Source organism: Melospiza georgiana, chromosome 19 (assembly GCF_028018845.1).
Source record: "Melospiza georgiana isolate bMelGeo1 chromosome 19, bMelGeo1.pri, whole genome shotgun sequence".
NCBI lineage: Eukaryota > Metazoa > Chordata > Aves > Passeriformes > Passerellidae > Melospiza > Melospiza georgiana.
The window spans coordinates 5,452,242-5,467,153 of NC_080448.1; the positions used below are offsets into that span (position 1 = coordinate 5,452,242).

The 14,912-nt window shown below is 55.1% G+C and overlaps 2 protein-coding genes across 2 annotated transcripts in view; both read right to left on the reverse strand.

The window, feature by feature from the left end:
• CLIP2 (CAP-Gly domain containing linker protein 2) overlaps positions 1 to 14,912 on the reverse strand; it is a 311,706-nt gene that overhangs the window by 71,656 nt on the left and 225,138 nt on the right. The gene's annotated exons all lie outside the window — the stretch shown is intronic.
• On the reverse strand, positions 286 to 5,266 carry SPACA6 (sperm acrosome associated 6). Its single transcript, XM_058037861.1, has 9 exons — positions 5,098 to 5,266; positions 4,501 to 4,572; positions 4,115 to 4,183; positions 3,947 to 3,970; positions 3,783 to 3,860; positions 3,213 to 3,316; positions 1,824 to 1,977; positions 970 to 1,114; positions 286 to 379 (listed from the first exon to the last, which is right to left on the reverse strand). Exons 1-9 carry the CDS (start codon positions 5,264 to 5,266, stop codon positions 286 to 288), a joined length of 909 nt encoding a protein of 302 aa, XP_057893844.1.

Consider the following 14,912-nt stretch of genomic DNA (forward strand, 5'->3'; position numbering starts at 1 on the left):
GGCAGCTCTAAAGCAAGTCTGTCAAGTTACTACCCTTCTCCCCCACCCTGCAGCATCACCACCACTGAGAGCTCTGCAATTCCAGCTGCAGCTGGAATTCCCACCCAGGGAAAGGAAATGCTGCCCAGTACCCAAGTTTAATGTCTGCAAGCCCAAGTACCCAATATTTCTACCACAAGCATAATCCAGGTTTTCAGAACTCTGTATTTCTATTTTAAGACTAGCACAAGAAAAGCAATTGCAGAAATTTTGGTCCTCTGGGGTGGATCCATGTGCTACAGTGCCCTAGACTGAATCCAGGGGTCTGGAATCCTCCTGGGTACCCTGGTGTCCACGTCTGCGGCGCATCTGACGGACACTGAGGCACTGCCAGCTGGCCCTGGGAGACAGAAGGAGGAATGGAGAAAAGGGGAGCAGGGAGGACACCCTATTCCCATCAGGGTGTATGTGGGGAGGACAGGGACACATGGGACATTTGGAGGGCTCAAGGGGAAACTGGGGGGTCCTTGGAGCAAGTGATGGGCCTAAGGGTGAAGCTATGGTATCCTGGGGCTACTGGGGTAACTGATTGTAACTGGAATCCAAAAAGGGCCAGCAAGGGTTGTAGGGAAAACCAAGGAAAGTTGTAGGGTTTCAGGGATAATTAGGGAATCTGGAGGAAGTAAAGGCAGCCTGGAGTGCTACTGGGTGCAAGGGGGAGATCCTGGAATGGGCCAGAGGGCAAAGGGAGCCCCAGGAGACATGGAAGGTCCTGCGAATTTAGGAGTCCTGGCAGTCTTTGGCCTACCCTTGGACACCTGGGTCCCCTTGTACTTGCAGGGAATCCCGAGGGACTGAGAATGCAGAGGGGATAGGGAGTCCCAAGGGACTGAGAATGCAGAGGGAACAGGGAGTCCCAAGCTGGTCTGAGAAGAGCTCCAGAAGCATGGGGGTTTTTAGAGTATAATTCACCAGGTCAGGAGTACTCACACCAACAGCAGAACTAATGCCATGGAGCCAAAACCCAGAGCCAGCCCCAGGTATGGTATGTGGGTAGGTGTCTCGTCAGACGACTTCAGCACAGTGCTGAACAGAGTCTGGAGTCCTTTCTCTTCCTCCACGCTTCCCTCTGATACTGTGGAGACCCAGCCCCCTCAGGTCATGGGCCCTGCACCCAGGGACCAGCTATCCCTGCAGATCTTGCTCCAGCCACAGACCTCTCTGTCCCCAGTGACCTATGCAGCTGGGGGTCCCTGCTCCACCCCACACGCTCCCAGGGGAGTCAGGCACCAGGGAACACATGTGGTGTTCACAGTCTCTGAACAGAGAGAGACATAATTCTCTCTCCTAGGATTTTTCTTAGGGAAGGTAGTGAGAAGTTCAGAGAAGAGAAAACAATTTTTATCTCTATTTGTTGTTCTTGTTGTTTAGCACATGTGGAATGTGTTATGGAGATTGTTTACTATGAGTCATTTGTTAATTAGACACTTGTGGGAGTTGTTTAGATTGATTAGCTAATTAAGTTAAACCTGTGCTGTGACTGTCTCCAGACAGTCATGGGTTTTTCTTTGGTATCTTTTTGGTATAGTTTTAAATAGTATTAGTGTAACATACTATAGCTTAATAAAGCATTTCTTCAGCCTTCTGAAATCATGGAATCAGAGCACATTATTCCTGCACTGGGAGATCCCAGAATTGATAAACAAATGCTCTAATCCACCTGTCCACCATGAACCAGGCATCCTGGCACCCTGTTCACCCCCTTCCCATGGAGCCAGGTGTCCCAGGTCCCACTCTGCTCCACCCTGCTCCCTGCCCCAGGGCTCTCAGGGGTCTGGGCTCACCATTGAGGTAGAAGAATTTGCGGATAATGGGCTTGGTTTGCTCCCCCAGGCGACACGCAACGGTTCCTGGAGCAGGTTCCTCAATGGTCAGACTGAAGGGCTTTGCTGGATTCCCCTTGAGCTCCTTGAACAGTGCCATGTCCTGTGTGCGCAGCTGGGGCACAGGGGGGACCCATCAGCACTGCCCAGAGCAGCGGGCACACAGAACTGCACACACAGAGGCACCTGTGTCCTGCACGTGCTTGACATGTCCCCTTTGTGCTTCTTGTGCACACAGCTCCCATCCCACGTGCATGTACACCCAGGGTGCACACAAAAGTCACCTCCTGCACATGCAGGAAGGACTTCTTCCCTGTGAGTGTGGTGAGGCCCTGTGTAGCAGAGCATCTCATCCCCTCAAGAGCCTATCTGTTGTTAGCCAGTCAGATAACTCAAACAGGACAATCTGTCTTGTAATGAGTTATTTTTGCACCACTGGGTTGGCATCTCCCAACTGCCAATAAACATCTTTCTGTCAAGGTGAGACATGGAAGATAAGCTGGATTTCTGACTGACAGCAAGTCACTTTACAACTATAAAAGCCACAGCAAACTTCTGCAAAGTAGAAGGCTTCTATAGGTTTTCCTGGAAATGTGTGGAATGTCTCACATAAATAGGGACACCTGTTTCCCAGTTAATCCCCCAGGGGTGGAGTGAAGGAATCTGTGTACATTATTGTCATTTTGGTGGTAAGGCTACACTTGGCTCCTATTCAATACTATTTCTTTTGCTAGCTTTAATATAGATACCTTGATATAGTGCACTGTTCTGTGTTATGCTGTAATCTATTAGTAGTTCTTTTAGTTTTATACCGTGTAATAAGTAATTCTGGGCAAGATATTTCATCTATTTTGCCTGTTCATTTGTTCACTAAATAGCTCCTTTTTATAAATATGTCTGATTTGCCATCATTAGGACTTTTGGGCCAAAATAATTCCTAAGATTTAAACTGTTGCCATATTCTGAGGCTAATGAAGGATTTACCTTCATCTGAACCCATCTCTCTGAAAGAGTTTAAATACACAAAGGAATCCTTTCTGACCCTCAGATTCAGCAGCAGGGCTCCTTTAACAAACTTTGTCTGAAGCTCCCACTCTGCCCACAACACCCTGGCACAGGCTGTGCAGGTAAAATGTGGCATCCTTGGAAGCATCCAAAGCCAGGCTGGTTGGGCCTTGAAGCAGCCTGGTCTGGTGGAAGGCGTCCACACCTTCCAGGGGATTGGAATGACATGAGATTTACGGTTGTTTTCAACCCAAACCATCCTGTGAAGTTATGATTCTACACGTGCACACATGGATCTGAGAACATACATCTGCTCACACCCTTGCAGGACCATGTGTGACTCACATTTGGGGCAAACATCCAGGTGACGGGCACGCCGGGCGGGATGTGGAAAGGCACAGTGCAGCGCAGCACGATGGTTTCATCTGTGTAGGTCCACAGGTCCTGCACTGGGAGCATTGACAGGCTCGTGAGCTCCCATCTGCACATGCACTGACACACATGATGGTGCTCCTGGGCTGGCTGCAGGGATGGGCAGGTGTACACCTGGGCAGGTGCACTCAGCGTGGGACCGTGGGTGAGAAACACGGGGAGTCCCCAGAGATTCTTGTGGTGAAATCCTGTCTTCTGGATCAACTTTGCTCACTATAATCTCATTATAATACTGAACACACCTCTATCCCAAAAGCTACCTGCCCCCAATGTATGACCACCTTAGCTGAGCACACATTCTGCATTTTTCTAGCTTAGACCTTTAAAAGCAAAGTTAGACCTCAATCAGTACCAGAAGTGTGACTGGAGTCACTCAAGTGCCCCCAAACATAAAAAATAGCACAAATATAACCTAAGAATGGGAGGAAGTTGAGGAAGATTTCCTTACCATTAACACAACAGCCTCTCATGGCCCCATCATACCTGGGCAGTCCAGGGCAAACTGACAGTCCACGAAGCGGCAGGTAGCACACTGGAACACACGGGCAGCTGGCTGGAATCCTGGGAAAGAGAGACTTGGTGGTCCCAGGGAAGTGGGAGATGTACGAGGAGACAGGGGAGGGCAAGACAGAAGGATGGGCACTCACCACAGGGTGGGACACAGGCTGGAACTGGTGGGGAGGAAGCAGCGTTAGACTGGGCATCACTGGGGACCCACATCCTTGTAATGAGCCGTCAGGATTCAGCCCTTGTCCAGCCCAGATGGGGTCCCTGGGAGTTTCTCTAGGGCAGGGGTTCCCAGGGTGGCCCCATACCTTTTTCCAGCTCGCTCAGCTTCTTCCAGATGCTGTTGACAGCTTCCTGCAGAGACTTGTTCAGGGACTCTGGCGTGTCCCAAATGTGCAGGTAAGACAATGTGCCCTCCCCCTGGTCCCCATAAACCTTTCCCAGACCCCAGAGATCCTTTATATAACTCACTTTGACTCCATATATCCCTCCTGAAGTGAGATACCTTCCCAAATATCCCCTCAAACTCCCCAAGAAGCTGTATAACTTGAATCCCATGTATCCTCAGGATTCCCCAAATATCCCTTTACAGCTCCCAGACCTTCATATATCTTCTATTTCACCTCCATCACCCTTCAAGGCCTCCACATCCCACCCCTCTTGCCCCATGTCCCACGTCCCTCAGCCTGCTCACTCTTCCATCGCTCCTCTAGAGAAAGCATGGCATCCATGACGATCTCCCGAAGCTTCTCACGCTGTCCTGACGCTGGAACCAGCACAGGGACACAGGAATCAGTACAGGATTAGGGTTAGAGTTTCAGGGATGGGATGGTTCAGTAAGGTCTGGGGGTTTCTGGGGGTTCCTGAAGTCCTGAACAAGATTTAAGGGGTACTGGGAAAGGTTCGGTGTCCCTGTGGATTCCTAAGGTCTTAGGTAGGGCCCCAGGGGCCCCCAGTGTGTCCCCAGTGGTCACGGTTGCGGGATTCTCAGGGTTCCAGGCAGGTTTGGGATTCCCAAAAGTCCCTAGGGGCCAAATCAGGACTGAGAAGACCTTAGCTTGTCTGGGGTGGGTCCCTAGGGTCCCCAGCTTCCTGGAATCTTGCTCAATGTCAGTGTGAGGGTCTTGGTTGAAATGGGAAACCCCAGAGGGCTCTGGGTTGCAGTTCAGGGTGAGGATCCCCTTTGGGATGGATGTCCCTGGTGGAAAGGAGGGACAGGGATTCAGTCAGGACAGAGGTCCTTGGGCAGGATCCCTGTTGGGTTTGGTGTCCCTAGGGACTCATGACGTACCTACAGTGACAGAGGCAAGTGGTTTAGAAGCCTCAACAATGGCCTCAATGCATTTTTTATGTCTGAGCTCATCGACAAAGGCCCCGGTAATCTCATGGCAAAGCCGTGCCCGCTGAATAGGGGGCCCAAAGCAGAGCAGGCAGGGGTTAACCTCAGGGAGGCAGGACATCAAGACCCACAGCCACAAGCTAAGGTTTCTAGTATGCCGGGGGACTAACACCAGCATCAGGGCCCAACACCACCACCCCATGACCCCAAACCTAGCACACAAGTGCCTGGCTTCCCTGGACAAAGGCAGGGTTCCAAGGTGGAACCTGGGCACCTGGGTCGCCATGGAACCAGGTAAGGCAGGAGGCCACACTCTAGCCAGCCACACTGACCTCACACCAGCCAAAGGTGTGGGCAGAACCCAGCAAGGAATGTGTAAGCCTCACATTTGAGCAGGATGAACTGAGCCCAAGGTGACAGCAGCCAAAGATGGCTGGGACTGTCCAGGACATGGTGTTTGTATGTCCTGAGGAGATTCTTCTGCCTCTCCTCTATATTGTACTCTTGAGTAGAGGAATGCACGCCTGGTGTGATGCAAGGTATTAGATTGTTCAGCTCTCCAAAACAGAGAGGGAAAGAGAGAAAGAAACTACAAAACATTAACTACAAAGCAAAAGACTCAGAAAGCAGCTGTTGGTTTTACAGAGACAAGAGCTGCTGATGAAGGAAGCAACACAGTGAAAAACAAGCATGAGACTGAAGATTGGTGCAAAACCTCTAGAAGGCAGAAGATGCTGTAAGACCTGACCTGATATGTGCCAAAACATGTAATAAATGCAAGTTGCTTTTTCCATCCAGCTTGCAAATATTCACTCTCATCCCTCTCCTGTTGATGAGCACTGAGACAGTGACCCACAGCTGGCAGCCATGGTCACTACGCAGGTGTCTGACAAAGCACACGGTGACAAAAACAGCAAGGTGGTCCAACAGCCTAGGCTATTCAAACCCAATGCTTGCCAACTCTCTCCTGCAGGGCAGAAACTAAGGTGAACCCAGGAAATGTTGGAGACCTTGCCAGGTGCTGTAGATGCCACAACACCAACACTAGCAGAGAGCTTCCTGAGCTTCAGCTGGACTTGGGAAGGGATTTCCTAAAGCCTTCGCCCTTCCTGGCTGCCCCATTCTTCCCAACTGACTCACACTTGTTCTGCATTTGTGCTGTTCTCAGAATACTCTGATGATGCACAGATCCCAAAGAACATCTCAGTGATTGTGAAGACGGTCCCAGCTCGAGCCACGTGAGTATCCATGAAGCTCTGGATTCCCTGGGAGGGATGTCAGGGTGTGAACTTCTTTTCTTTTCTGGATATGGGTTTGCAGAGGCACTTGGACTGCATCTGGTCAAAGCTACTGTTAATTTCCTTTTTCATGGGGTAGATTTAAAGTTATCTGCTCCAAAGCAGACTCCCACTGTTAGGTTTGTGGGGATGTGGGGTTCAAACTCCAACACTGGTAAATCCTATGGTGATTCTTGGTTTTGTTCTTGGGATGATTGAGCTGAGAGCCAAGTCACAGATCCTGTTTCCTCCACATGAGGAGACTTCAGATTGTACAGCATGGGTTTAGAAAGGGTAGGTCATGTTTCACCAACCTGATCTCTTTTTATGACCAGGTGACCCTCCAGGTGGACGCAGGAAAGGCTGTGGATGTTGTGTACCCTGACTCCAGCAAGGCCTTTGACACTGTCTCCCACAGCATGCTCTTGGAAAAACTGCAGCCCATGGCTGGGACAGGAGCACTCTGTGCTGGGTTCAGCCCTGGCTGGATGGGCCCAGAGAGTGGTGGGGATGGTGCTGCATCCAGCTGGGGCCAGGCACCAGTGGTGTCCCCCAGGCTGTGTGCTGGGACCAGCTCTGATCAATGTTTTTATTGATGACATGGATGAGGGAATTGAGTCTTTCACTAGTAAATCTGCAGGTGACACCAAGCTGGGAGCATGTGTCCATCTGTTGGAAGGTAAGAGGGCTCTGCAGAGAGACTGGAATGGTTGGAGGGATGGGCAGAGTCCAATAGTATGAAGTTTAACAAATCCAAGTGCCAGTCCTGCATTTTGGCTACAATAACCCCTGCAATGCTCCAGGCTGGGGATGGTGTGGCTGGACAGTGCCCAGGCAGAAAGGGACCTGGGGGTGCTGCTCAACAGTGACTGAACGTGAGCCAGCAGAGTGCCCTGGTGGCCAAGAAGGCCAATTGCTCCTGGCCTGGATCAGGAATGGTGTGGCCAGCAGGAGCAGGGAGCACTGGGCACTGCACTGGGCACTGCTGAGGGCACACCTGAGTGCTGTGTCCAGCTCTGGCCCCTCAGCTTGGGAAGGACATGGAGGGGCTGGAGCACATCCAGAGGAGGAAACGAGGCTGGAGAGGGGCTGGGAACAAAAACCCTGTGAGGAACCCCTGAGGGAGCTGGGGGTGCTCAGCCTGGAGAAAAGGAGACTCAGGGGTGCCCTTATCACTCTACAACACCCTGAAAGGTGGCTGTGCCCAGGTGGGGTTGGGCTCTTTCTCCAGGCAGCACTGACAGAACGAGAGGACAAATCTCAAGCTGCACCACGGGCTGGATATTAGGAAAGAAATCTTTAGAGAAGGAGTGATAAAGTACTGGAAGGGTCTGCCCAGAGGTGGTGGAGAAACATGACTTTTTAGTTGTATTAAATTAATAAAAACTGTTGAAATTAGAGACAGAGCCTTGTCTCACAGCCTGTCTCTCCCCGGGCTCCCTGGTGCTTCTTCAGCTCCTTCCCCCTGCTCTGGCTCTGCCCCCGGGCTGAGCAGATCGAGCCCCGGGCCAGGCCTTGAGGCCGCTGCTGCTCCCGCGGCGCCTGCGGGGCAGCCCTGAGGCTCGGGGCCGGCTGTGGGAGCAGGAGCCGCGCTGCAGAGCCCGCGGCCCTCACGGGCTGCGAAGGCACGGCCACATGGCCATGGGGCCCGGCTGGCACTGCCGGCGCTGCTGCTCTCGGCTGCCGCCTGCAATCCTCACAGGCAGCCCTGACGCCGCCTCAGGAGCCGCTCGGAGCCGTGCCCGAGGGCTGGCCCCGGCCCCCAAGGGCACTTGTCCCTTCATCTCTGGCACTGCCACATTTCGAGCTCATTTGTCAGCTTCCTCCTGCCCTTCCTTTCTGCGGGGCAGCGTTAGCGGCCGGCCCAGCGGCTTTCCTCCCGCACAGCCGGCAGCCCCTTGCCCACAGCTCCCTGGCGGCAGCCAGAGCTGCTTTCCAGCCGGGCAGCCCCACCGTGTCCCGCAGCCCGGGCCGGCTCCTGCCCGCTGCCGGCGAGCCCCGGCGGATGGGCCCGGCCATGCCGGGCAAGAGCAGCTCCCTGGCCGGGGGAACACGGGGGGACATGGGGGGGACACAGGGCAACACACGGGGAACACACGGCGGGCACCGCTTCCCCGTGTCCCCATTGCCGCAGAGCAGCGCCGTGTGCGGCACCCGGGCACAGAGGAATGTCTGTGCTCTCACCGGACAAAGGACACTGCAGGGATGCTTCTCACAGTGGTGTGGGGCAATAAAACCTCCCTGAAAGCGTAGCAAATTTTGCAAAATTAGCATTTAATGGAACAGTCAGTGCTACCTTGAGAGCTCAGTAGCAAATCAAGGCAGCCCAAGGTAATTATGGGGCTCTGTGGGCACCTAAAGTAGAATGCATAGTAAATGGCCGATATTGAAGGGAAGAACTTGTTTTGTCTTCCCCAACAGTCTTGGGGACATTGGAAGGAGAAATTATTTCATTGTCTCCTTTATGGACTGATAAGCTGACATAAAACCTGACTTGGAGGAAATTGTACAGAGGCTTCCCCCACAGAGACTTTTTGCCCTGAACTGCTGAGGAGAAAGGAGTCTGTGCCCCAACAACCCCATAGCTCAGCCAGGGGCTCATGCACAGCACCCCACTGCTTCCCTGCCAAAGGCTGATCCCAATGGATGTTCCAAACCAGGCCTTGGGTTTGCTGTGCCAAACCACCAAGTAGCCATGTCTCAAACCCCGGGGAAAGCAGCAGGTTGGTGATTCTCTCACAGGGACTGAGCTCTTGTGGGGCTGCTGGCCCCACCTGCAGCCTCTGCCCAGGAGCTGCTTGGGGGATCCCTCTCTTGGTGAGGAAACAAACACAAAGGTACCCTTGGCCTTCATCGGGGCCTTTGTGGTTGTTGCAGTGCCCTGCCCGTGGTGACTCACACTGACAGTTCACTGCAAAGCAAAGCCAGGCTTGCTGCCCGCTCCACAATGCAAGAAGAAACTGAGAACATGAAATGCCACAGAACAGGACTCTGACACAGCAGCTGGACAAGTGGTTTAGCTCTAACTCAAGTCTTAAACGGATTAAAAGAAAAGTAGTGAGGCCTCTCCTGTCCTGCGAGACTTTAAAGCACCTTTCAGTCATGAAAGGGCTCCAAATGGGCTGGAGAGGGACTTGGCACAGGGGCCTTGAATGACAGGACAAGAGGCAATGGCTTCCCACTGTGAGACAGCAGGGTTAGACTGGGTATTGGGAAGAAAATCTTCCTGCGAGGGTTGTGATGCCTTGGCACAGGTTGCCCAAAGAAATTGTGTCAGCCCATTCCGGAAAGTGTCCGGGGCCAGGCTGGATGGGACTTGGAGCAACCTGGTCTAGTGGAAGGTGTTCCTGCCTATGGCAGGGGATTGGAATGAGAGGATCTCTGAGGTCCCTTCCAGGCCAAGCCATTCCATGACTCCATGAGTCTGTGACCCAATGTCTGGCAGGGATGACGTGTGCTGCCTAGCAACAGGAATTGTGATGAAAAGGGGCAGGAGCAGAGCAGGCTCCAGTCCTTTGTTGGACAAGCGATGAGGAAGGAGCCTGCTGGCTACTCGTCATTTTTATCATTGCTTTTGTCAGCCCTTTCATTATACTTTTATTATCCCTGACAGACCCAACTGGGCAGAAGGCTTGTGACACATCAGGGACAGAGAGTGTGCAGATATGGAACCATTCCTGGACACACTCAGCCTCTCCCAGATGCTTGATGTTGCCATTGGGATGCCCCAGGAGGGGACTGTTCACTTTGCAGCCATGAGAAAACTGCTGCAGGCCATGCTGCAGCACCTGGACGTGCAGTACCTGAGCAGCCAGGAGCCGTGGCCAGGCCAGCTCAGTGGCCCCTCACTTGCTGATGTGGTTGCTGAAGTCAGAGAAGTTAAGAGTGAGATGGAGGAGTGCAAGAAACAGATGTCCAAGGTAGAGGCTCTCCCCAGCCCCCGGGCACTCCCCCAGCACACAGCCCCTCCCCACTTCCTCAGACAGCAGTGCTTGGCTCTGCCCTCACTGCCCTGGCAGAGCCGCTGGCAGGGGCTCCTTGCTCTCTGGAGGGGCTTCAGTGCTCTGGCACTGAGCCCCGCTGGGGCAGGTGGCACCGGGACTCTCCCTGCTCACCTGGCTGTGCCAAGGGCTGCCCGTGCCAGGGTGGGGCTCTTTGGGGTGTTGTGCCAAAAGACTCAACCACCAGAAGGCCCAGGTCTGTGCAGACCACTGTGGTGGTGAAGTTGTTTCCCTCCTGACACTTTTCAAGGAGTTGCCTCTCTTACAGTTCCAGAGGGCAGAGAAGAGGAAGAAGGCCGAGGAGGCGGCGGATGAGGTGAACTGCTGCTGGGAGCAGGTTTTGGGTCTGAGACAGCAGCCCATACCCTCTGCTCTGCTGGCTGGATGCATGGAGTGTGCTGCCTGCCCCCACCACCCTGCCAGTCCCCACAGGCCCTCCCCAGAGACTGACTCCCACCACCCCTCTCTACTAGGACACGGCTTCCTCCGTGGATGTCCTTGAGGAGATTGACATCATAAAGACAACACAGAACCAAAATGCACAGAAGATTAAGGAGCTGGCTGCCGCAGTAAGCTATGGGGTGACATCAGCTTTGGGCTCTCATGGGGAACTTCAGTGTGGCTCCCTGAGGTTTGGAGTGAGGGGCTGGGGAAAGGGTGGTGGCCCTGGGGCTTTCTGTGCAGCTGAAGAGCCTCCATGCTGAGACAACATGCCTGTGTGCCCTGACTCTGCCGTCACTGGCCTTCCCAGATGAAGAAGATGGAGGAGGACATGAAAAAGCTGAGGCAGGATATAGCCAATTGGAAAGAAGAGAGCAGCAACGAAATCTCTCAGCAACTCGCGTAAGGGGACAGGAGGGGGTTTCATACCCCGGGGGGCTGCAAGGGAGCCCAGGGGGTCTGGCAGCATCCTGGTTTGTGGGCATGGGATGCCCAGCAGCCCTGCAGGGGTAACCCTGCCCTTGCCCCCATCTCTCTGGCCAGGGCTTTGCGGCAGGAGACAAGGCGTGAGCTGCAGAAGATGGAAGAGGAGCAGGAGATGAGGAAGGCCATGCTGGAGCAGCTGGTGGCTGAGACAGCCAACAAGGTGAACGAGCAGATGAGGTCCTGGGGGAGCACTCCCACCACTCCTGGCTTGGTGCAGTAGTCCTGGTGGGGTTCCCAGCCATATTCCCCAACCGGCTGGGGCCACTGAGGCCCACAGCACGCAGGACTGATGGTTCCATTCATCCCATCTCTGGAGCCAATTCTCTCTGCCCTTCCTGCAGCTGGCTGAGATAGAGGAGATGGTGGAGAGTGTGCAGGAGGAGGCGGAGAGGGTAAAGGCAGAGTGCTCCAACTGCACCTTCGACCTCAACGAGCATTTGGGGGAGCTCCTCAAGCGCTGCGAGAAACTCGAGGAGCAGATGGAATCCCTGGAGTCCCGGCAGATGGCTGTGGGCAAGTTTGAGAAGATGATGAGGAACTGGGGCCAGGTAGGCAGCAGGCAGCATGGGAGACGGAGGACATCCCTTGGGGTAGACCCAAACTGCCCCAAAGTGGCCTGGATCAGTCAACAGCATGGACAGAAATTAAAGCCTTGATGCAAACGTCCTGCTGGCACTGAGAGCTCATGGCCACTGGCTGAGTAATGCGAGTTTACCCCTGTGGAGCAGCCAGACCCTCTTTGGTCAGCAACAAATGCTTTTCATCCTTGGAGCAGGACCCAGAGCAGATACAGCCCAATGATGCAATAGTTGAACAGCTGCAAAGGGACTATGAGAAGCTCAGCATTGTTTCTGGGAACCTGCAGAAGGACTCTGAACAAAAGCAGAAAGAAATCGAGGTGTGTGGCTGAAACCCATGTGAGGCCAGAGTATTCCCCCAGGCAGACTCCAGGCAGGAATCCCAAGGAATCTCCTGCTGGCCATTTCAGCCCTGTGCTGACCCCAAGAGCCTTTCCTTGAGGTTTTTGGGCAGGGAGAGCGAGTTCTGTTCTCCTGGCCAGGATGCAGCTCCAACCTTACTGTGGTGTCATCATGTGTGTTCCTTTCTGTGCTGAAAGATGCTGTTCCAGTCTCTGGAGAAGCTGCAGAAGGAGAAAGCAGATCAGCAGGACATGATGGCAGTGATGGACATGGTACAGTCTAGAGGGGCCTCTGTGCCAGCCCAGGGCTTCCCGGGCAGGGTGCCAAATGCCCCTTGTCCCTTGGGGGCTGGGTGGCAGAACTGGTCTGGGGAGGGACAATTTCCCAAGCTCAGGGGTCCCTCACCCTTCACATGGTGGCACCAAGCTCACCAGGGTGCTGGGGCAAATGGGGCCACAGCAGCCTGAGAGGGGCATGATGGCCTGCAGGAAGCACTCCTCCCTCTGCCCCTCACACGCTGGCCCTGCCTGCCGTTCCTCATCCCTGTCCCCACTGCTCTCCTGCCCTTCCCCTCTGCTAGAAGGCGGACAAAGCTGCCTTGGGCAGCAAAGTCAATCGCAGCCAGTTTGAGGCAAATATGGAGCGTCTGGATGAGAGGATGAAGGAGTTGCAGAGCCAGATTTCAGGCCAGGAGCAGCACTGGAACAATACGCAGCAGCAGCTCAGCGTTGTGGAGGAGGAGAAGGTGAGGGGTTCCTCGTCCCCACCACTTTGGGACTTGGCAGCCTGAGGCAGCATCCCTCTGAGGATCCCCGTCCAGGCTTTTCCCTGGAGAGCTCCATGTCACATCCTGGAGCAGCTGGCTGAGGCTCTGCACCTGTTCACAGCTGGATCGGCTGGAGCTGAAGACTTTCCGTAACCAAATGGTGGACACCTGGAAGAGAAGCATTGATGAGCTCAGGAATGAGATGAAGGAGGGTGACAGTGGTGCTGGGATTAAGAAGTGAGTGCCATGGACATTCTGATGGCTTTGGGACAGCGATGGCAACTGCTCCTCCCAGGCAGGGCTGTGACACGCAGTGCCCCAGAGCTGGGCCGTGCCCTGCCCTCCTGGCTGTGCACACGGGGGCACTTTGGTGCCAGAGAGGGGCTGAAAGCGCTGCAGGGGCTGCTTGGGATGGTGGCATGGGTGCCTGTGCCCTTCACCTGGCACCAGCCAGCACCTTGGGGATGGGCAGGAACAGGCTCAAGAGCCCACGGTTCAGCCTGCAATGGCCGTGAGCCTGTGCAGTGAGCTGCCCAGCAGCTGGCTGCTGCAGGGAGCTGCTGCCTGTGTGCTGCAGGGCTGTGGGCCCAGGAGCTCAGCCAGCCCTCTTGCCTCACCCTCCTTAGGCAGCTGCCAGTGCCTTTCTCGTGCCTGTCGTGTGACCGCATGCTCAGCGTGCAGGTTCCTGGCCAGTGAGTAGCACCAGTGCCTCGGGGGCAGCGGGGCTGCCATGGGGGGAGATGGGTGCCAGCAGTGACCCGCTGTGCTGGGCACAGGGGTGACAGTGTCGGCTTGGGAGGGGCTGATGTGGGGAGCCCCCTCTGCAGCCCTGCCCATCACCAGGGCCTGTGGGGGCTCATCCCAAGGGCTGCAGGCAGCGGGGTGCCGTGGGCTACAATCCCATGGCTTTGGGGTGCTGCCTCCAACAGGAACAGGTTCTTTGTCCCCTGTCACACACCTGTGACTCCTGCCCTCCCCAGGTACCCCAAGACACTCCCGTATTTGCAGCCAATGCCCCCCGGCAGGGCGCCCTCTCCCAGCCAAAGGTAAGGGCCCTGAGGACACATCCCCAGCGCCTGGGGTGCAGGGTAGCCCTGACACAGCAAGGAGGGCTTTTCCCTGTGTGCGAGGGGCTTTTGCTTTCTGCTTGGGGCTCCTGCAGCAGGTGACAGGAGCTGGCAGGGACATGCCCCTGCAGGCAGCACTGCCAGTGCCCTCCCTGGCACAGCAGGGTGATGCCCTGCATGCCACAGGGCTGGGCACTGAGTGTCCTCTGCCCCATCCCACAGGAGGCCACTGGTTCGTGGCGGTGGCTCTTATGTGCCACAGAGCTCTGGGAACTATCAGAGCAGCACTTGCAAACTGCCACCAATTCATGATTCTTTCCGGAACAAGTCATATCTGCAGGGACTTGTGACCCTCCCCAACAAGGTAGGGTGATGAAGGTGGGGACGTGCCGTGTGCAGTGGGGGCTGGCAGGGCGATGCTGAGGATCCGGGGTGAATTTGTGCCTTCAGTTTCCTTGGGGAGAGCTGGTTTGGGAGGGTTGCTAGGGAATGCTGGAGTGGGCCCTGCATTTCACCCTGCTGCTCTTTCCTTCGCAGCCCAGAGTGGCCCAGCTGCTGGGCAGGGGTGGACACATCCCGAGGGACCAGCTTCCCATAGTGATCAGGACTCTGGATGAGCCAGGTGTGGCCCTGTCAGGGCAGGGGGATCAGGGGCAGATGAGCCTGCTTGTCTGCTGGGTCTGCACCTGCTCCCTGGGGGTCTCTGGCCAAGCAGGTGACCCTCCTGCTGCCCCGTGCTGAGCTGGCTGAGCTGACCCAGGCGGGGCAGCCCCGGGGACTGGGGGCTCACCCTTGTCCCTGTCTCACCC